Source organism: Triturus cristatus, chromosome 9 (assembly GCF_964204655.1).
Source record: "Triturus cristatus chromosome 9, aTriCri1.1, whole genome shotgun sequence".
NCBI lineage: Eukaryota > Metazoa > Chordata > Amphibia > Caudata > Salamandridae > Triturus > Triturus cristatus.
Genome location: NC_140592.1, coordinates 1,208,499,929 through 1,208,521,885, shown reverse-complemented (window position 1 = coordinate 1,208,521,885; position 21,957 = coordinate 1,208,499,929). Strand labels below are relative to the sequence as shown.

General features: G+C 45.8%; 1 protein-coding gene across 3 annotated transcripts in view; it reads left to right on the top strand.

The window, feature by feature from the left end:
* FNTB (farnesyltransferase, CAAX box, subunit beta) overlaps nt 1-21,713 on the top strand; it is a 155,613-nt gene extending 133,900 nt beyond the window's left edge. For all 3 annotated transcript variants that reach the window (XM_085627226.1, XM_085627225.1, XM_085627224.1), the window contains one exon: nt 21,259-21,713. In XM_085627226.1, the coding sequence (XP_085483352.1) occupies nt 21,259-21,366 (108 nt within the window). In that variant the 3' untranslated portion in view covers nt 21,367-21,713. The remainder of the gene's footprint in view (nt 1-21,258) is intronic.
* The last annotated feature ends 244 nt before the right edge of the window (nt 21,714-21,957 follow it).

Sequence of the window (21,957 nt, the reverse complement as noted above, 5' to 3'; positions counted from 1 at the left end):
GCGTGTGTGTGTGTGTGTGTGTGTGTGTGTGTGTGTGTGTGTGTGTATATTCTCATTCAAAGGTCACTGGAAAAAACCAAGGTTACATGGACACTATAGTTGGGCTCAGATTTCACTCTTACAAAATTATAGACATTCAGCAGTTAGTTACCTCAGCTAACTATAACTTGTGCCCCGCAATGCACTGCTTATGACCTCCTATATTACATTAATCATGACATGATCAGTGACATCACTGAGGACATCTCAAATTGCATCACTTATGACATCATCCACAGGACTGCTCACACATCCACTACAGACCCGCACAGCTACACATACGGCCACTGATATACCCATACAACCGTTCACACAGCCCCTCACTCATTTGTAGAGCCACACACACACACACCCATACAGCCCCACACACACACACCCAAACAGCCACACACACACACACACACCCATACAGCTACTCACACATCCAGTCTTACAGCCACACACATGCAGACACTCATCCATACAGGTTCACTTACAAACTCACCCACCCAAACAGCCACTGACTTGCCCACTCACTCATCCATACAGGCACTCATATACCCACCCACCCACTCACCTACACAGACACTCGCGCGCACACCCAGTCTCATACCTGTAAAACCACTCACACACCCACTTACAAACCCATACAACTGCTCACATCCACTCACACCCACTCAACCACTCACACACCCCCCTCAACCACTCACACACCCACTCACAAACCCATACACACAACCACTCGCACACCACCACAACCACTCACAAACCCACACCACTCACACATCCATACAACTTCTCACATACCCTACAACCAATTACTCACCCACTTACAAACCCATACAACCACTCACACCCCCATAAACATTCATAATATAATATAGTTTAGAAGTAGTATCACTCATTACTAGTACACCTACTGTACAAATTTAAATTTTGTAGTAGATTAGTATATATGCTTAACACTGATAAGCATTTAGGAAACACACTCACTGGATGATATAATAAGTGATGTTTTTTGAGATGTCAGGAGTGATACTGGCCATGTTATGATTGAAGTAATATGTGAGGTCATAAGCAGTGCATTGCGGGGGCATACGTTTTATAGTTGGCTCGTGTAACTATAACTGCTGAATATTAATGGTTTGGTACAGGCTTTCAGGCTTCTCCAGCGAGTAGCTTGTGAGCTACTGGTAGCTCTCCAGTGACCTGTAAGTAGCTCTCCTGTGTGCAGCACAGTAAAAAGCGTTGTTTGGTTGAATTATTACATGTATCCCAAAATTAAAAAGCATGTAACGGAGATGAAAATGTATGTATTTTGAGAACTCATTAGCTGATGTTTGGAGAAAAATAGGTAAGTTTTCAAAATATATTTAAAGCTGATATTTGAGAAGTCAATGATGCAGCAATGGAAAGTCTTATTACAAATATTACCTTGGTACCAAAGGCACTCCAGCTATGGCTGTTACGTATTACCCACGTAGAGTCATTCCAAATTGACAAAGCATTTTTAACTGCTGAACTGAAGTGCTCAATGCTCGTAATCTTGCATATGGTGGCCACAAATATAATCTTGCAGTGATGTTATCACTAATTCAAACTAATAATATCAGTAGCTTGGGATGAAGTTCATTGAACATAAGTCGCTCTTATTTCAGAAAACGTTGGAGTCCCCTGCTTTTGTATGAGTGAAATCTGAGCCCATCTATAATGTCTCTGTAACCTTTGTTTTATTTCAGTGAATTTCTAAGGTATTTTTAATTCTATTTCCTATCTATAACGTCCCTATAACCTTTGTTTTTTTAGTGAATTTCTAAGTTTTAAAAAAATGTATTTCCTAACTGTTACATCTAACCTTTGTGAGTGGGTGTGTAATTGCGTTTCTGGGTCTGTGAGCAGGTGTGTGATTGGCTGTATGGGTCTGTGAGTGGCTGCATGGATCAGTAAGTAGGTATACGAGTGGCTGGATGTGCGAGTAGTTTTCTGGGTCTGTGAGTGACTGCATGGGTCTGTGAGTGTGTGTATTACTGGTTATGTGGGTGTGTGAGTGGCTGTGTGGGTGTGTCAGTAGCTCTGTGAGTGACTGGGTCACAAGGGAACCTCACCTGCACCTTAATTGAACACGAGTCCACAGCTTTGCAGCGAAAGTCTACCTAACAGAAGTACTTTCTACTGGTTAATTAGTGATACTTAGTTGGGTAAATGTCTAGTGCACATTTTAAACTACAGCTGTGTAATGGACTAGGAGGAAAAGGTCTCCAGCGATCTTGTGTGTTTTTCGGCAATATGATCGTTTCTCGTGTATCTTCATCCAGAAATATGTGATAACATGGATCCTCATATAGAGCAGACAACAAGACTACAAAGAGGTGAATCTCCACCAAACAAGGGAACTTCATCATAACTATATGAAGCAAGTGCTCTGTTTCATGGAGATTCCTCATTTTCTTCGGCATCAAGAATGCGTGACAGTAATCGGCAGAGAACCCACTGGAGGGCCTTTTGGTAAGCTGCCCATCATTCAGACAAAAGGCAGGAGGACCACTGCATACTACTAAGGTGAGCGGGACAGGGCCAAACAGGCGGAGCTTGAGGTGATTTTGCACATTTGAATACTTGTCATTATAAGGGAGAACCATGGACTCTGCTCTCAACAGGAGAGGCCGAGAGAGAACCCACTTGTTAGTCAATACAGTCTCCAATTGATCAAGGATACATTCACCTTCACCAAGGATTTCAGATCGTTTTTCACAATGGAACTGCTGAGAAAAACACTTGCTTTGCTGTAGCCAAGCCCAGTAAGTTAGGATTATTTATCCTTTACAGAAGTGGAGCTTCAACTAGGGCACCTACTATGTTTAAATTAGTAAGTGCTTCCTGTTGCGGTTTAATTTCTGTGAAATGAGCGTCCGGGCCATAACGGCACGTGCTAAATTTAATGGAGGACCCCAATCTCCCAGGCCCCTCCCAAAAATCAGTAGGGGAGTTGCGCCTCCCCCATTAAGTTTTGCTCGGGCCATTCTGGCCCTGATGCTCCACCTGAGGTACCCAGTATGCAACGTTAGGGACCACAGGGGTAGCCTCAATGCCCCCGCAGTTCTTTGCATTGCTCCCGCACACATGGAGCCGCTAAATATGCAGATCTCTGTGTGCAGAAGCAATCCTTTCACCTGCTTCTCTGTCCAGATGAAAGGTGTGCTCCCAGCAAGCGGGAGCAGTTTGACAGCTCCCGCTTGTTGGGAGCAGAGTTACTGTTTTCTCTTACTTGTCAGGAGCTGTCACAGCTCCCGCCAAGCAAGAACAAACAGCTGTGTCTTGGGAGTGGGCACCCCGGGACATAGGGAACTGGCCCTGGGGGATGGCGGTCCCCAGGGCCATTAATGGCTCCAGGAGAGAGGCTGCACGGCCCCCCTCTTTCTTTTCACTGGCCGGCCTGGGATATGGTGGTCTAGGGCCGTATATGTCCCAAGAGGGGGGGCGTGCGGTCCTCCCCTCCCCCTTTTTAGGTCTCGCCTAGGTAGACATCTAGTAATCTATATGCGTGGTGAAACTCCGCCTATTGCCGGGTAATTTCTCGCCGCTTTCCATTAGTTAACTTTGCCAATTTTTTTGTTAGCTGCTTATTATTGGCTTTTGATCCGATATGTAACTTCCGTTTATTCCGGAAGCAGCACCGCCTAACTACAGTCTTGTTGCGCTTACACAGCGTAATTGTTATTTTTTTAAATAGTGCGCATTAACATGCGCGCGCTATCTTACATTCTACGCATGCGCCAAATCTTGTGTTGTTTGCCAGCGCAGCGCCAGTTTCATTTTAATTAGGGTGCGAAATGTTTTTTTAAACCTGCGCTTTCACTTTCATGGGGAGCGCGCAGCTTTCTTTATATGCAGCTCCCCGTATTTATCTTTTTTGCTCCCAATCTCAGTTGCACGCCTGAAGACGTCTGCAACACCTATTGCACTCCTCGAATATCACTGTGATAGTGATCGCAGCCCACTGCTCCCCTGTCTAATGCCTATAGAACTACTAATGACCAGTGTTCCCATTTAGCAAACGTGAGGCTGAACGCATTCCCCGGCACCAACCAAAGGCAAGTCTCAATGAGGCCAGTCCGGGCCGAGTCACTGTGAGCCCTCAGTGCAACAATAGAGCAGCTGCTCGCCACTTGCATTTTACCGCAGCGATATTCATCCCGCAACTGCCGGGACCGTGTAGTAAGTATACCGGTGTGGCCTGTGCTTCTATGCTTCTCGCATACTTGTTGGTTCTAGCAGTGAAACTCGATCACCCCTGCGGCGAGCCGACGTATTAATATCTGTAATGCAACTCGTGCTCATGTAAAGCGCTCTGATACCTTTTTGGTCCAGTTCGCGCTATATAAAATTTGTAAGATCATGTTCCATATGCATTCACTAGGTGTAACGTAACTCACTATGTAAATAGATTTATTTGAGGTATTCCTTGGAAAAAATTACGTTTTGTCTGTCAGGGGACGCATGCGCAATATATAAAGTGAATGTATGTATGCGTTGTCCTGTCACTAGCGCTCTGAAGCGGCCGTGAGCTACCAATAGTACTGTAAGGAGTTCAAACAATGAAAACTAAATTCTTATATGATGCGCTAGGCTCAGAACGGACGCTGTATGTACCTTGGAGTCAGGAACCATTGTTTTTTGTCAGAAAGTATGTGAACAGTTTAGATCAAACTTAAAAAAAACTGGGAAACCTCGTTCCCAATAGATTTCGCCCACTCCAACCTGTGCTTAATAACATCCGGCATCATTATCAAGTCCCACCATTTTCCTCTATACACCTACCATCTTCGGCACACTAAAGTAATAATAGCCACTTAAAGCGCTTTACAAATCTCCTCAACAAATAAGTAACATTCCATTGCCCAAGGACATTGCCTACAGCAAGGAGGCAATCTGCTACGTTTCTTCATCCTAAGGTGTATCCAAATAAGTTTCACCAGGTACCATTTGTGTGATGGAGGCAAATCCCGTTTCCCTTCTTGGGCCTATTTAAGGTTTAAATTCTGTCTTCCTATATTATTTTTGGGAGGTCGATTTAAATGTTGAATCACGTGTAGGCATTAGTCCGTGCTTGAGCTGCACAGAAAAGGACATGGTACAATTCCTAGGAAAGTTTCTGTTCTATGCGTGCAGACAGTGCCGAGACTAGAGAGGTGTTTTTCAAAAGGGTGCACTGACGTCACTGCCTCTGTGAGCCCTGTCCTCAGGGGTGGCAATGGCAAGGACAAAAGGTGAACAGTGCCCTCAGCCATGAGCACTATTTACTCCCTCCAGTTCCTACTGCGACAGGGCGCATTAAACGTTTAGTTTTATAAAACAAATCATTTCAGCAGTGAAAGCATTTCGTCCAAATAAATAAATGAACAAGCATTTGCATTGCAATAGGTCTCGCATTTACGCGAGTTTGAGCTATTGACATTGTAAATGACAATGCTTTTTATTTGTTTTCGTTTTTAAAACATAAATAAAAGGCATTGTCATTTACAATGCCAATAGCTTAAACTTGTGTAAATGCGAGACCTATTGCATTGCAAATGCTTGTTAATTCGGACATGCCCCGGGGAGGTGGTGGTCTCCCGGGCTAAATATGGCTTGGAAGGGGAGGCAATGTGGTCCCCCTCCCTTTTTTCCAGTTCTTTTGTGCCCGGAGGAGGTGACGGTCCCTGGGGCAAATAGGAAGTAAGAGTGGGTTTGCGCGGCCCCCCTTCTTTAATTCCAAAACCCTGTGTAGATGGTGGTCCCCGGGATAAAGCTCCCCTTTGTGAAGGGGGGCCACATGCGTCCCCTTCTAATGTCAACACTGAAGAGCATGCCCCCAGGACCTGGCCCCCCTGGAGGCTCATAACAAAACATGCGCGGGAACCAAAAATCAGGAAATAATTATGCTTTTTTAGCCTTGGCAAGATGCCAACACTTCCTGGTTGAAGTGTTGGCAGCCAATGAGATCTCTGCACGAGATCAGGAGGATTTGCAGACTGGTCACGTCCCTAGATATAAACATTTTTTTTAAATAACTTTAAAACTACTGAATGGATTTACACCAAATAATAATAAAAAGTGCTCTTTCTGGACCAAGAGCTACCTTTCTGCGAAATTCAGTCCAGCAGTTCTGACTGTAGTCCTGTTCAAAATTCCTATGTAAATTAACATGGGAAATGCACTTTTCTGCCCCTCCCTTCTTTTTCTCTGCCCCCGCTTGAAGGATCACCTTGAAACTTACCATGTACAACTAGAACCAACTTTACACTTTTTGGGGATAATTTTGTGAAAATCTGTCAAACGGCGCAAAAGATATAGGCAAGTCAAAAAGTGATTTTGCTATTGAAACTAAGTCCTAACTAGAACCCCATACTGACAGCCGCCAGTAGGTAATAAATGTATATATCCTCCAATGGGAACTGATTGTACATCTGCAAAAGAACTGTCACTGGAGGCTGCTTAATATATGTGTGAGCATTGAGAAAGGCATTAGCCGAAACAGGTCTGTTCTACTGACTAAAGTCATGCATTGTGAACCCGCGAGTGCCTGCGATTTCCTTATGGAACCTGTTGTGGAGGGCGAGTTCCACCCTCATAGGCTGAGGGCACCCACCTAAAGAGTTCGGCATGATCCTCTAGTGGAATTGTTATATATAATTTGTGGTCTGCCTGCGAGATGGTGCTTTATGGATTGATGAAGGCTGTTGTACAGCCGAAACGCGTCTTTTCTGTGTCTGGAATGGCCTGAAGTAATAAACAGGTTGATTTTTCTCCAGTCTTCGAGTGTAGGTCCTTCCTATATTTGGAAGGTTTTGTGTTTTTTTTGTATATATACTGCCACTCCATTGCCAGTCCTTGGGTGATGACTGCCCTCCCATTGGCCACGGATCAACCAATTATATTGCTGGACAATTTAAATGAACCTACACTGTGCTTGCATGTCAAATATTTTGTCGCACTGAAGAAGCCATTACACTGAAACGCGTCTGTGATCAATAAAGCTTTTGTCACTTCCTGTGAGTGCACCGAACGAAGTGCATCCTTCTCATTCTGACACCCAGGTGACATATGTGGGTCTTGCAATGCATCCTTTGGTTCCAGTGATCTCCGCATCATTGCTGCCTCTCCAACTTCATTCATCTCGCAGGAGACCACGCAGGGTCTGCAGTGGTGGATGACCAGCCCTAACCTGGCGTGTTGTAGACTGCTTTTCCTGCCCAACCCACCCTCCACGGTTGCATCATTGATGGGTTGAGCAGTCCTCTTGTGATGGTGGAGATCAAAGGCCCCTGGTCCCCAGTATAGAGCCATGTCTACATACATCTTCTGTATCATTGAACAATCCTCCTGGCTCTGAATGTCTTCCTCCTATTCATCATGAGGAGGCTTGTGCAGGTCCTTGCGGATAAAACAACTGCAATGTGGTACTGCAACAAGCAGGGTACAGTGGGTTCCTGGATCTTGTGTCAGGCGGCCCTATGTCTCTAGAGGTGGTTAGGCCAGCAGAAAACTTTCTGGGTGACCACAATTAAGCAGGTCACCTGAATGCCAGAGCCGAATAAGCTGAGCATACTTCAACAGGCAGAACATGAGTAGTGCCTCCAGCCTGAGGTGGCACAGGGATTCCATCTATCAGTGGGGTACAGCCTGGATAGTTATGGTTGCCACAGTTCAGAGTGTGCAGTGTCAAAAGTTTTGGCTGTTTGAGTTTCCTTCAAGAAAGGCATTAGGAGACATTTCATCTGCTCCTCTATGCATTCCACTTCTGCTTCTGGTTCAGAGGAAAATCAGAATGATAGGAACCAAGTCATCTTCATCACCCCAGACTGGGCTACGAAATTATGGTAGCCAGAGCTCCTGACTATAAGCATTTGTCCATCGATTCAGCTAGCACTTTGGGAGTACCTCCTGTCTGGGCAACAGAGAAGGATCTTGCACCGAGTCTTCACATTCTGCACCTCCATGCACAGAGACTGAGCGCCTTGACTACTCGCCGTAGCCAGACCCACACCTGTCTTTTGTTTTCGTACAAGAATGAAGCCTTACCATTGAATTCATACACAATGGTTTCCACTACTGTGAGTCTTGATTTAAGTGGTCTCAAATCACCATTAAATATCTAGGGTTACACATTGGAAAGGACATGTTCGAGCAGTTCATAAAAACACCATGTTTTAAATAGGCAAGACTCAAGCAAACTTTAATAGACGGTCTAGCCTTTAGCTTTTATTTTGGGGATGAGTATCAACAATAAAAATGGTAACAGCACCCAGGCTAAGTTAAATATCTCAGCTGCTGCCTGTCTTCTTTCCTAAGCCAAAGAATAGACAAGATGGTTCGAGAATACATCTAGTGATCAGATCCCACAACTTAACCTATATAGGCTACAAAGAGCTATGCCATCTGGTGGACTGGGACTATGCAACATTGATTTTTTCTATAAAGCCCACCACCTAGCACATTTAGCACATCTCTTCTGTACAGATCAGGAAACTTCAGACTTGGTGGTAATAGAAAAAAACAGTAATGGGAGGAGAATCAGACCTGGGATGATACAGAGAAGTACTAAGGCCTCCAAAGACATGTTTTTGAGCTAATCAAAACCAGCATGGGTCGGTGTGTGCACAAGCAATTTTTAAAATCAGTGAGTCTTTACATAATCAAGTACCAATATGGAACAATGCTGTGATACAAAATAAAGCACTGCGTGATTCATTGGAAAGAGTGGGCAGACTAGGGGAATTGAATGCCTGGGCCAGGAACTGACGGCAGGAGTGTGTATGCCCTATGAAACACATCAAAAAGGGTTACTTCTCTGTTTTCGTTCCCAGATGTATCGCCAACTGAAAAATTACATAAGCCCAAATCTCTCTTCTGTGCCATATCCTCATCCTGACTCCCCGGTACATCTATACTTAAAAAGAAGATTTAACTTTAAGGGGATTGTATCTGATCTATACAGTATCCTCAATGAAGAACTGCAATTGAAACCCTTTGACAAAACATAAAGATTAAATGGCATTGCAAAGTAGAAAAGGAATACTCGGAAGAGGAATTGTCCACGCTGCTTGAAAACCACGAGCATGAACTATGAGAAGCAACACTGAAATGCAGCTATTTCAAACTGCTACATGATTGGCATTAGTGTCCCCCACAATTACGAATGGCTGCTATGGCCTACACTTCAGAATGATTGAGCTCTGATGGAGAAATATTGCGTTTAGTATTGTCATGCAAACCCCCACATATTTTTGGCAAGGAATGCCACACACTGCTGATGCCATACCATTAGATATTTTCCTTGCACTGCTTTTCCTGCAGGACACTGCTGAGATGCCTTGAAATGCTTGCTGAACCAAAGTATGGGCAGATACAGAACTATGTGCATTTTACGGAGATGAAACAACATACACCTCTCTCCCATGGTGACTGGATGCAGCACATGGCAAATCCAGTATTGCACAAGAAAATTATTTACCCACCCCATATTTTGATACTATATCGAACTCCTGTATAAGTGTTGTCCCAATAATAAGGGATGATGTAAAGAAAAATGATGTGATATAATGACCAATTAATCAGATTGGCTGAAGTGTATGTCTGAACATAGTTATAGGACCCCCTGTTAAAAAAAAGAATATCCCTGACAAGAGAGAACTTTTGGTGATTTCACAAGCTAAATTCACACTTTTCTCTTTCTGACTGTTTAACTTTTTACGTTGTTGTCGTTCTAAGCCAGCCAAGTATTAACTCGCCAAGCTAAATTAGTTAGGATCTCTCCCATCTCCTTATCTCACTCTTTCTATGAACCACTTCATACGAGCCTTGGCATGTATTATCTAATACACAGAAGGATGCAGTTTGGTTGTCTGAAATTATACTGCTTGTTATTCAATATGTAATTGTTCCTTTTCCCCTTCTTTTGCATCGCTTGCTCCATCCCTAGGCGATCCCATTTCCTGCATTCAAGATGCACGTTTATATTTCAGTTCACTTTGTGGAAGCTAGATTTAAACTACTTTGAAATCCAATGAAAAAAATTGCATCTAAGAAACTTACATCAGTGCACTGGGATAACACTTATAGGTGGTTCCACTAAGTCACTTCCAGAAAAATTGCTGAAGGATTCTCTGGATCCAGTCTGGGACCGAAAGATATTCTAAAGGTCGGGAATGTGATAGATAGAGAATCAAGTGTTTCTATTGTCCATGTAGAGCTTGGGCACCACTTGATGGCCAGAGTATGCACCGATCTCCCCATAGTTCATTATGTCTGGAAAAAAATGTTGAGAGTATTTCGTTTTGATTCACATGAGAATTTGTAGGCAGTTTGCGTGGGAGTTTACTCTCCGAAAATCCTTGTGTAAACTTGAGGTTTGCTCATTAATTGAGAACACCTTTATCTTATTGTGATTAGTACCCACAAAAGAGCTGTCTTTGAAGATGGAAATTCCAGCTCTGTCTTGTAAAGTACTTGAAAGGCCGTTTCATCCGCTTAGCCACGAGTGTTGTGTTGCCATTGGCTTGGATATCTTAGGGTATGTCCGAAACTGGCCTTTTATTATAGTGTATCTGGCTGTTGTCTGTATTTCAATATTGCTGCTAAACGGACTCTGGTTTTGCTATGCACAATAGCTATGAGAGCAGCTTATAAGATGCAGATTGCGGAAATTTTGACATTTTCGCGCTCTCCGTGGAACGCGAAAATTTCAAATTATCGCAATTTCCGCGAGCGGAACGGAATTTTAGCCCAGGCCTTGCGCTGACCCGCCCCCGAGAGGAGTCTTCGCTAGACAATAGAAACCGCATAAAATGCTCCCGTGGCGCTTTAATTCGCCCCTGTAATTACCAGCATAAGTATAGCTGTGCGGGGCAGCCGGCGGTGTAGGTTCGGGCTGTTCCCGAGCCAAAAACTGACGGCTGCTCCGAGAATCCGGATACACCGTGGGAGGAGCGCCAGGAGCAAGAGGCTTCAAGGAGCTATAGCGCTTTTGCTCCGGCTCACGGTGGGGTGGACAGGTCTGAGTTGTCTGTAATGTAGAGCCACACAAGATTCGAAGAGCTACGGGGCCTGTTCTCTTTGGGCAGTCGGGACTTCAAGGCGCTGCAGCGAGCGCCTTATGTTCAGTAGGCAGGCAGTGCCGGCATCAAAGTGCTGCTGCGGCCTGCATTTATTCACAGGGGAGGAGTGGGAGAGCTGCGGCGGCCTATCTTTCGGGGCTTGGCAGTGGCCCGAGCTCCCGGTGCTTCAATGGGATGTGGCAGCCTGGAACTCTCTAGGCAGCAGGGGCTTCAAGGAGCTATGTGGCCTAAGCTTAGTAGGCAGCAACGGGCGTCAGTGAGCAGCATAGGCCTCAAGGGGATGCTGCAACCGGTGCTCACTAGACAGCGGGGCCTTAAAAGACCATAAATAGCCTGTGTTCTCTAAGCTACACGTTGTCTAAGCATTCTGGCTTCAAGGAGCTGCAGCATCTTGAGCTCTTTGCACAGCCTTTCCTTCCTAGGCAGTGCGGCTTTGAAGTGTTACAGAGGCCTGTGCTGTTTCTGCCATACGGGCTAGAAGGGGTTCAGACCAAAAATTCCCTAGGAAGGCAGGGCTTCAATGAGCTATAATCGTGCGTGCCCTCCTGGTAGCAAGGGCTTCAAGGAGCTGCAGCATCTTGTACTCTTTGCGTGGCCTTTGCTTCCTAGAAAGCGCGGCTTTGAAGTGTCACAGGGGCCTGTGCTGTTTCTGCAGTAGGAGCTAGAAGGGGTTTCAGACCAAAAAGTATATAGGCAGGCAGGGCTTCAAAGAGCTGTAATCGTGTGTGCCCTCCTGGTAGCAAGGGCTTCAAGAAGCTGCATGGCCTGCGCTGTCCAACCCCAGTGGCGATTTTTAGGCGGTAATGCAGCACTTTAGACTGCAAGGGCTTCAATGAGATGTAGTGGTTTGCACTCTCACGGTAGAAAGGGCTTCAAGGGGCTTCATCGACCTGTGCTGCCCGGCAGCGGCGAGTAATTTGATTTCTAGGCAGTAATGGATTCAATGAGTCGCAGCTGCCTGTGTTCTCTGTCTGGCTTCAAGGCGCTGTACTGCCTGTGCCCTCAGATCAGCATAGGCTTGAACGAGCTGCGTGGCCTGTGCACGATCTTCGAGGAGCCTCAGTGGCCTGGGCTATTTCTGCAGCACCGGCTTGAAGGAGCTGTGTGGTATTCGCCCACTAGGAAGCAAGAGCTTCAAGGAGCTTTAGCGGCGTGTTCTCCCTGCTTGGCGCTAGCCACAGCCAGCCTTTGCTTGGATAGGGAGGGCCCTTGATGATAGAAATTTGTCGCTCTCGTGACAGCTGGTGAATACAAGCATTGGCATAGCCAATAGGTCTCGCTTTTGGGACCTTATAAGTGTTTAGCCATGCAACAGTTGCATAACTAAATACTTATAAGGTCCCAAAAGCGAGACCTATTGGCTATGCCAATGCTTGTTTCTGGTTATTACTTCTCTGTAGTAATGGGGGCGCACGGGTGCCACCATTACTACATAGAAGTAATAAACAGGAAAAAAAAAAAAACTGGCTCACGGAGATCAAAGCGGCCGTGAGGCACGCGCGCCCACGCACATGCACTGTAGCTCCAGGCTACAATGGTAGCACTTTTTTGAGCCTTCACAAAGTCTCGCCAGACCAGCGCATGCGCTGGGTCAGCCGAGACCTAAAAACGAGGCAGAAGGCGGTTCATTGTGTGTTTACAGGTCAGTCACACATCTCGGCAGTGACTGGCATTTAAGCACAAACTTCTCGGCACCTCCCACAAATATCTGTATTCGTTCGCAGCATAGGTCGCTCACACTAGGGCCAAGTTGGTGGTGTGACTGGCCGGTGCTTGTGTGTGTGGCCAGAGGGATGAAAAGGAGATGGGAGTGGTGCAAGGGGGGTAATCTGGTATAACCTGGCACCTGCTGCAAGTAACTAGCATTTGCAATGCAATAGGTCTCGAATTTACCCGAGTTTAAGCTATTGGCGATGTAAATGCCATTTATTTATGTTTTAAAACAAAATAAAAGGCATGGTTATTTGCAATGTCAATAGCTCAAACTTGCGTACCTATTGTATTGCAAAATGCTTGTTAGCTCTTGCCTACAGACGCATTGAGCTGTGTGTTGTCAACAGCCTGGTGTAAATACTGGAATATAGAGTGGGCTTTGCGCCAGCCCCTTGCTCATGACAGGAAGTGGATTTTTTTGTCCATCTCACTCTTTGATTGTGATTAATGGTTTTCTTCCTTAAACTTGTATTTTTTTCGCCCAGGACCATTTCAGTATCACTCCATCTTGATTGAAAGTCATTTTCCCTTTAAGTCAGACCTTGCATTGTAGTGTATATCAAGAACTATTTTCTCTCCGTCTCTCTTTGCCCCATGTCTCCTCCGCTTTTACTTTTCCCCCCATTTGCTGCCAGGTGTTCATCTACAAAAAAATTCAAAAATAACTTTTGGCCAGTTAACATTTCTTTTTCTTTTTATTTACTGATCTAAATGGTGTTCATCATCCTAGATCTGTCAAGAAGAAAATGGTGCTTCTATTATTCTGTAGATGCACCCAAGGTCTGGCATGTGTGTGTCTACAAAATAATGCTACCATTAATTTCATTATATTTCTGGTTTTTTCCATATTCAAACCGCATTGACCAATCCAATAGATATCATAAACAAAACATTTCGCCTTTGCGAATGCTTGTTAGTTTATCTCACGATAGACTGGAGACAATCTTAGTCTTTTCGGATATGTGGCAAGAGATTTAGTTTTAATATAGAAGTGGATGTCTTACCAGTTAAGGTCACATAGGCAATAAAAGCTCCTTTTTAGGTCTCACCTGAGATTGCACAAGTACTGTTGCTTGCTAGACATTTTGTTAGCTTAAAGGGGGAGTAGAGCACGCCCATTGATTACCATTGGTTGGCTTCATCGTCGCTCTTATTTCCCTGCTTTTGTTTGGTTAGCACATGCTAGTTTTATTTCCTATTTCTGTGTTTGTCCCTCCTGTGGCGCAAAGCCAAAGTAGTGCTTTCCATCCCATTTAGTGTCCTTCCCCTGCTTGCCCTTTTTGTAGGCCATCTATTTCCATCCTGCTTCAGCGTGGAAAGAGTTTATTTTCAGATTGCACGTTGTCCTTTTATTTTTTTGCATTTTGCTGTTTTTGACGTATGACCGACTTGTCCTGTGTTGGTTGCACCCACCCTCCTTCCTCCCTCTGTCCGTGTTGCCTTTACCCCCTCTCTCCCGGCCTTTGCCCCTGTGGCTTTTGAACCGCTCTCTGTATCTCATTCACTGCTTCAAACACACTACACAAAGTTTTGAAAGTTTATGTTCGAGGCATATGAGCTGCAGATTACACACTTTTGCATAGATCGCCATCTGGTGTTGGGTCCGGATGTTTGCAGTTTGTTTTTCCTCTTGGAAAGTCTTTGGAAGTCACGAGGTCGGTAACTCCACCTTTGGATGGTATTGCGCATGGGCTTCGGCTCCATCCTCAGATTGTTTTTTCCCGCCATCGGGCTCGGATGTAATCTTCGCGCTTCGGTTCCGAACAGCATCCAGTTCGACGATCGACGCGCAATCCTCACCCCAATTCGCGGTATTGTTTTGATCGCGATCTCTTCAATCAACGCGCCTTCTCATCGGCACAAACCTTCGGTTCCAGTCGTCGACGGCGGCCTTCGGGCCTACCCAAGCTCCGGTCCCGGCTCATGGAAAGAACTCCATTTAAAAAGGGCCCTCGATGTGGGTCCAAATTTCCCCACACCGATCTTCATGATGTGTGCAACCTCTGCCTCTCCCCTGAACACGAGGCTCGAGACTGTCCGGCCTGTAAGTCTTTCCGATCCAAAAAGACTATTCAGGAACGAAGAGCCAGAAGTATCATGGCACACTCCTCGACGTCCATTCCAGTCGACATCTTCGGAGACGACATTGACGATCCGGAACATCATCGCACCGAAGAGGACCTCGTCAGTGCTTCCGAGGCCGACGAGTCGGATGTGGAAGACATCACTCCGGCGCAGAGGATCGTGAGTACCAATCTACCCCCCCACACCCAAAAAGGCTTCGGTCACGCCTTCGCCTCCGGGCCTAAGCAAGACCAGAGACAATGCTTTACACACCCCACCTTCGGGCCCGGTGAAGAAGCCAAGTAAGCCTTCCGGCGGCTCGGGCTCGAGCCAGCCTACCAGCGGTGCCGAGAAACATACTTCGGCACCGAAAAAGAAACCGGCCTCCACCTCGACACCAAGCACCGCACCGAAGCCCTCTGGGACGAAACCCAGCTCTTCGGTACCGACGACATCTTCGGTGCCGACCAAACCACACAAGGCCACCGACACTTCCAAGCCGAAGCCCATCTCGGCGCCGACCAAGAGACCGGAGGGTCCCAAGCCGGGTTCTAAGCAACAAACCGGCACAGAAAAACTTAAAGACATCGACCCCAACACCTTCGGCGCCGACGGACCAAATAACCTCACCAGAGCTATTTACACTGGATCCCTTGCAAAAAACTCTCACCAAGGATCCAAAAACTGGACATTTGACACTCTACCAAAAAGAGACATTTGGAGAAGCCTGCTCCGCCTCCACCTCCAAAGAGGAAGGACTCCGCTACGTTCAGAATACCTTCCCCTCCACCTCCTTCCCCACCTCCACCCCCTCCGCCCTCTCCACCCCCACCTCATCGTTCTCCGACCCCGTCTCCAGACGATAATGATCAGGGGGACCCATATCATGATACTGGGGATGTGCCACAGGACCCCACCCCTACAGGATCCCCAGACCCATGGGACAATTACAATATTACAGATATCCCCAACGTCCCACAAGACGATCTTTACCCTTCTAGACCATCTCCACCAGAAGATTCATTAGGGTTCAACCATCTTCTGCAAAGGGCGGCACATTATCACGGGGTGGACTTGCATACCGACCCCGTGGAGGAAGATTTCCTCCTAGACACATTTGATACCTCACATAGGTCCACCTCCATACTGCCCATGCTCAAAGGGGTGGTAAAGCATGCGGCAGAAGTTTTTAAGGACCCAGTTAGAGCCAGGGTCATTAACCCACGTATTGAAAAAAAAAATACAAACCTGCTCCCTCAGATCCCTCCTACATCAGGGGACCAGCGCTTCTAGACTCCTTAGTAGTATCTACGACACGTAAAAGGGCAAATTCACAAGCGTCAGGTGATGCACCGCCACCCTACAAAGAATCAAAACTACTAGATGCATCAGGCAAATGCACAGCATCCCAGGCGGCCAACATATAGCGTATAGCAAACACTCCGGCACTACTGGCCAGATATGACAGGGCTCATTATGACGAGTTAGAAAGCATAATGCACCATCTCCCTGAAAAATATAAAGCTAGAGTTAACGAGTTAATTCAAGAGCGTAAAACAATCACGAATACCTCCATACGTTGTGCCCTAGATGCAGCAGACACAGCCTCCAGGGCCATCAACACCAGCGTCCTTCTTCGTCGCCATGCTTGGCTATGGGTATCTGGTTTTAAACCAGAAGTACAAGCCTCCATCCTTAACCATCCCTTTGACCAGGAACATCTATTTGGGTCAAAGGTGGATGAGGCCTTAGAAAAAATGAAAAAAGACACTGATACCGCAAAATCCATGGGGGCCTTACAGTCTCACCCGCCCAGAGGCTCCTTTCGCCGCTCCTCCTTTCAGAGTACATCCAGAGGCTACTCCTCAGACACAGCGTCCACATCATACAAATCCCCTACTCAGACCACCTTTACAAAAGGTTGCCAAAGAGGCGGCTACAGGGGTAACAACAACAAGGGCAGAGGCAAAACAAACAACGCCCGTTCTGCCACACCTCCTACCCAATGACTTCCCCCGCTCCCCCCAGACCATTCCACTCCGGTCGGGGGCAGACTCCAAAATTTCCTTTATGTCTGGGCGACCATCACCTCAGACAAATGGGTGACCCAAATAATTTGGTCAGGCTACTGCCTAGAACTAACATTTACCCCCCCCCCCAAATATTCCACCCAGGCAACACCCAATGTCACAAGAACATTCAAAATTACTAAAGCAGGAGGTAATCTCCCTCCTACAAAAACAGGCAATAGAACAAGTTCCTGTCAATCAACAAAATATGGGGGTCTACTCCCTATATTTTCTCATACCAAAAAGGGACGAGACTCTACGACCTATTCTAGATCTACGGCCCCTAAACACATACATACACTCAGACCATTTTCACATGGTAACGCTTCAGCAGGTACTTCCGCTCCTCTCCCAAAATGACTTCCTCACCACACTGGACTTGAAAGACGCATACTTCCACATTCCAGTGCACCATGCTCACAGAAAGTACCTCAGATTTGTAGTGGACGGACAACACTACCAATTCAAAGTGCTCCCGTTTGGAGTCACAACAGCACCACGGGTATTCACCAAGTGCCTGGCAGTGGTGGCGGCACACTTGAGAAGACAGCACATTCACGTCTTCCCATACCTAGACGATTGGCTGATAAAAGCCACTTCATACAATCAGTCTGTTCAACACACCTCCACCACAATCGAACTACTTCACCAATGAGGCTTCACGGTGAACCACCAAAAGTCCCAGCTACAACCATCCCACATAAAACAATACCTCGGTGCCACCATAGACGCCTCAAAAGCGATAGCCTACTGCAATCTGGCCAGGATTACAAGCATTCAGGCTTTGTGACAAAAATTCATACCTCAACACTCCCTTCCAGCACGAGTGTTCATGCAACTAATAGGGATGATGGCCTCTTGCATTTTCATAGTGCCCCACGCAAGACTCCAGATGCGTCCTGTCCAAGAGTGCTTAGCGCGCCAATGGAACCAGGCCCACGGTCAACTGACCGATCTGGTGTTGGTAGACGGTCGCACCCATCGCTCTCTGCAGTGGTGGAACACCACAAACCTTTCCAAAGGTCGACCGTTCCTGGACCCGGTTCCCCAGATAATACAAACAACGGACGCATCGCTCTCCGGCTGGGGAGCTCACCTATTACATCTCACCGTGCAGGGCACATGGACGCCTCAACAAAAGTTACTCCATATCAACCATCTGGAGTTACTAGCAATTCTTTTAGCCCTAAAATCTTTTCGAACACAAATTTCAGGCAAGGCAGTCCTCATTCGCACAGACAACATGATGTCCATGTATTATATACAAAAACAAGGCGGCACACACTCTCCACAGCTCTCTCAATTAGCACAGAGCATATGGAGATGGGCAATTCCCCAAAAAATCTTTCTCCTAGCTCAACATGTCCCAGGGTCTAAAACACCGTGGCAAATCTGCTCAGCAGACAGACACAACAAATCCACGAGTGGGAACTCCACCCACAGGTTCTTCATCCGTTCTTTCAAATGTGGGGGTATCCACAGATAGACCTCTTTGCCACCCACGAAAACACAAAATGCCCAAGCTTCGCCGCCAGATACCCACACCCATTGTCCAAAGGAAATGCGATATGGATGAACTGGTCAGGCAAATTTGCGTACGCTTTTCCGCTTCTCCCACTCATTCCATTAGTGGTGCGCAAACTACAACAACACTCCCTCACAATAATCCTAGTAGCTCCAACGTGGGCCAGACAACCGTGGTACACCACGCTGTTGGAACTCTCTAGTATCACACCAAAAACTACACCTCTCACCATGCCTCCTAACCCAGAACCATGGAGAGATCAGACACCCGGACCCAGCTCAGCTCAACCTTGCGATCTGGCTCCTGAGCTCCTAGAAGTTGGGTACCTAAATCTTCCCCCTGACTGTATGAACGTCATCAGAGAAGCTAGACGACCTACCACTAGAGCGTGCTACGCTGCCAAGTGGAAACAATTTGTTGTTTATTGCCATAACAACACCATCAATCCCCTGGACATGTCCATTCAACACATCATAGGCTACTTACTCCACCTACAAAGGTGTAATCTAGCCTATACATCCATTCGACTACACCTCGCAGCAATTGCAGCTTACTTACAAAACAGGCAACATCTTTCACTCTTTAGAGTACCTGCCATTAAAGCCTTCATGGAAGGCCTAAAAAGAATAATTCCCCCCAGAGAACCACCCTCACCTGTGTGGAACTTAAATATTGTTCTCACAAGGCTAATGGGGCCTCCCTTCGAACCTTTACACAAATGCGAACTACAATTCCTAACATGGAAAACAGCTTTCCTTGTAGCCATCACTTCCCTTAGAAGGGTCAGTGAGATACAAGCACTTACCATACAAGAACCTTTTCTTCAAATGCACCATAACAAAGTTGTTCTTCGTAACAACCCAAAATTCCTACCTAAAGTCATTTCCCCTTTTCACCTAAACCAATCTGTAGAACTACCAGTATTTTTCTCGCAACCACAGACCGTTGCAGAAAGGGCTCTGCACATGCTCGATGTCAAACGAGCCTTACTCTACTACATCGAGAGAACACAACCTTTCCGCAAGACCAAACAACTGTTTGTCTCTTTCTCTCCACCACACAAGGGCAACCCCATCTCAAAATCAGGGATAGCTAGGTGGATTGTAAAATGCATTCAGATTTGCTACCACAAGGCAAAACGAACGCTATCCGTTCCCCCTAAAGCCCATTCTACACGAAAGATCGGGGCTTCCATGGCATTTTTAGGGAACATCCCATTAGATGATATCTGCAAAGCAGCTACATGGTCAACACCGCACACTTTCACTAAACACTATTGTGTAGATGTGCAAACTAAGCAACAAGCTAGTGTGGGCCAGGCTGTACTCAAATCATTATTTCAAACCACTGCAACAGATACAGGTGGTCGCCGCTAAGGTTGGGAACTGCTATATAGTCTATGCAGAAGTGTGTAATCTGCCGCTCATATGCCTCGAACGGAATATGCTACTTACCAGTATGCATCTGTTCTTGGCATGTAGAGCTGCAGATCTACACACGCCCACCCGGCTACCTGTATCTGTTCCAGTTTATCTTATTTAGATACACACATGGGTTTCTTCACTGTTATTACTACGCTCCATCTTTCCCAGCTGGCTAAACACAATCTGAGGATGGAGCCGAAGCCCATGCGCAATACCATCCAAGGGAGGAGTCACCGACCTCATGATTTCCAAAGACTTTCCAAGAGGAAAAACAAACTGCAAACATCCAGGCCCAACACTAGATGGCAATCTATGCAAAAGTGTGTAGATCTGCAGTTCTACATGGCAAAAACAGATGCATACTGGTAAGTAGCATATTCCTTTCGGGGTGTATGTGTTTTGTTAATTGTGTTATTTCAGGTGTATTTTGACAATGATATTCCATTGTTTTGCCCTCTGTCCATCTGTGTTGCCTTTACCTACTCCCATCCTCCATCCATTTGCCTTCACCTCCCTTCCTAACACCTTATCTCCCTCTGTTTGTGTTGCCTTTGCCCCCTTCCCTCTGACCCTGTGACTTCCGTAGCGCTTTCTTCGTTACTACTTCAAACACTCTACACCATTGTTGAGAAAGTTTGTTTTCAGAGTGCATGTCACCTACATATTTCGGACTTGTTGTTTTAGTTTTATTGCAGACATGATATTACTTTGTGTTGCCCTCCCCCTCTGCCCTTCATTGTTGTATTTACCCCCCCTCCACACTCTGTCCCTGTGCCTTTGTCCCCCCCCCCGCCGTGCCTGTTGGCCCCAATCTCTGTTACTATGCCATACTGTGCTATACAATGACAGGCCATACCTTACTATACTATATAATGACAGGCTATTTCATATCATACTACAATGGCAGTCCTTACTATACCATTCAAAACTACACAATGACTGGCAATACGATACCATACTATACAGTGAACGGCCGATACCATATTATAGTGTACAATGACAGACCAAGTCATACCATCCTATACAACGACAGACTATACCATATTCTAGAATGCACAGCAGCAAAAAAAAAACGACAAGGCCAATATATATCTTGCATAGGAAAGAACTATTGGCTTTGTCTGTGCTTGTTCTACTAGTTGTATTGCTCCCTATATTGTTGCTCGTCTCCTGCTTTAGTGACATGCTGTTTGCCCACATTGTGGTTTTCAGATCGGATAACCACAATGCTCCTCTGGTGTTTACTTTAAAGACCTCCTTGTATGTCTTCTTTTCTAGTGCTGCAAATTGATGGTAACAGCATACGTCACGTGCTAAACCTTATTTTCTATACTTTTGTCATTAAACAGCAACCTACTCACCCAGTGTACAACATTTCCCCCGACAAAGTTCTGCAAGCAGTGATGCATTTTCTCCAGAAGCCTGTACCTGGGTCGAAAACTGCAGCGGCAGATTAGATGGCTGGTTTCAATGAAACATGGATGTGTCATACGTGTTAATACTGTACTGCACTGCAAGAGCCTTAGCCATACTGGCGCCCTAGTGCTGGAGTGATGTGTGCGGATTTTAGGAGCAGTGTGTGCCCTCTGCCGCTCCTAGAAGGGCTCAGGATGCAAGCCAAACCAAAAAAAAAAAATGAACCTACATGCGCTGTAACTGGATATTTAGTAGAGCTCAATATCCTTTAACACTCTGCTAAATAGTATGTTAGCTTGAAAGAGCCCTAATAACTGCAAATTATTGTACTATGAACCCTGAATATTTTGACATTAATAAAATTGAAGATTCTGTCATTGACAATGTAGGGGACAAGTCTAGTGTCCTGTATATTGACTCCTCCGTCTTACTGAATTCTTCATTTTCTAATGCATATTGTGTTCATGTGTAGTGTTTTTCTTAAACAGAAATGATGAGTTATTAAATCTTAATATGTCTAGCCATGTTGGGAAGCACCTCACTTGTCTAAAATTGAAGAAACTTGAAGAAATGGCCACCTTGTCGCATGGTTTTATCACAGAGCTGATGAGTCAGTCATCTTCACCACCCTA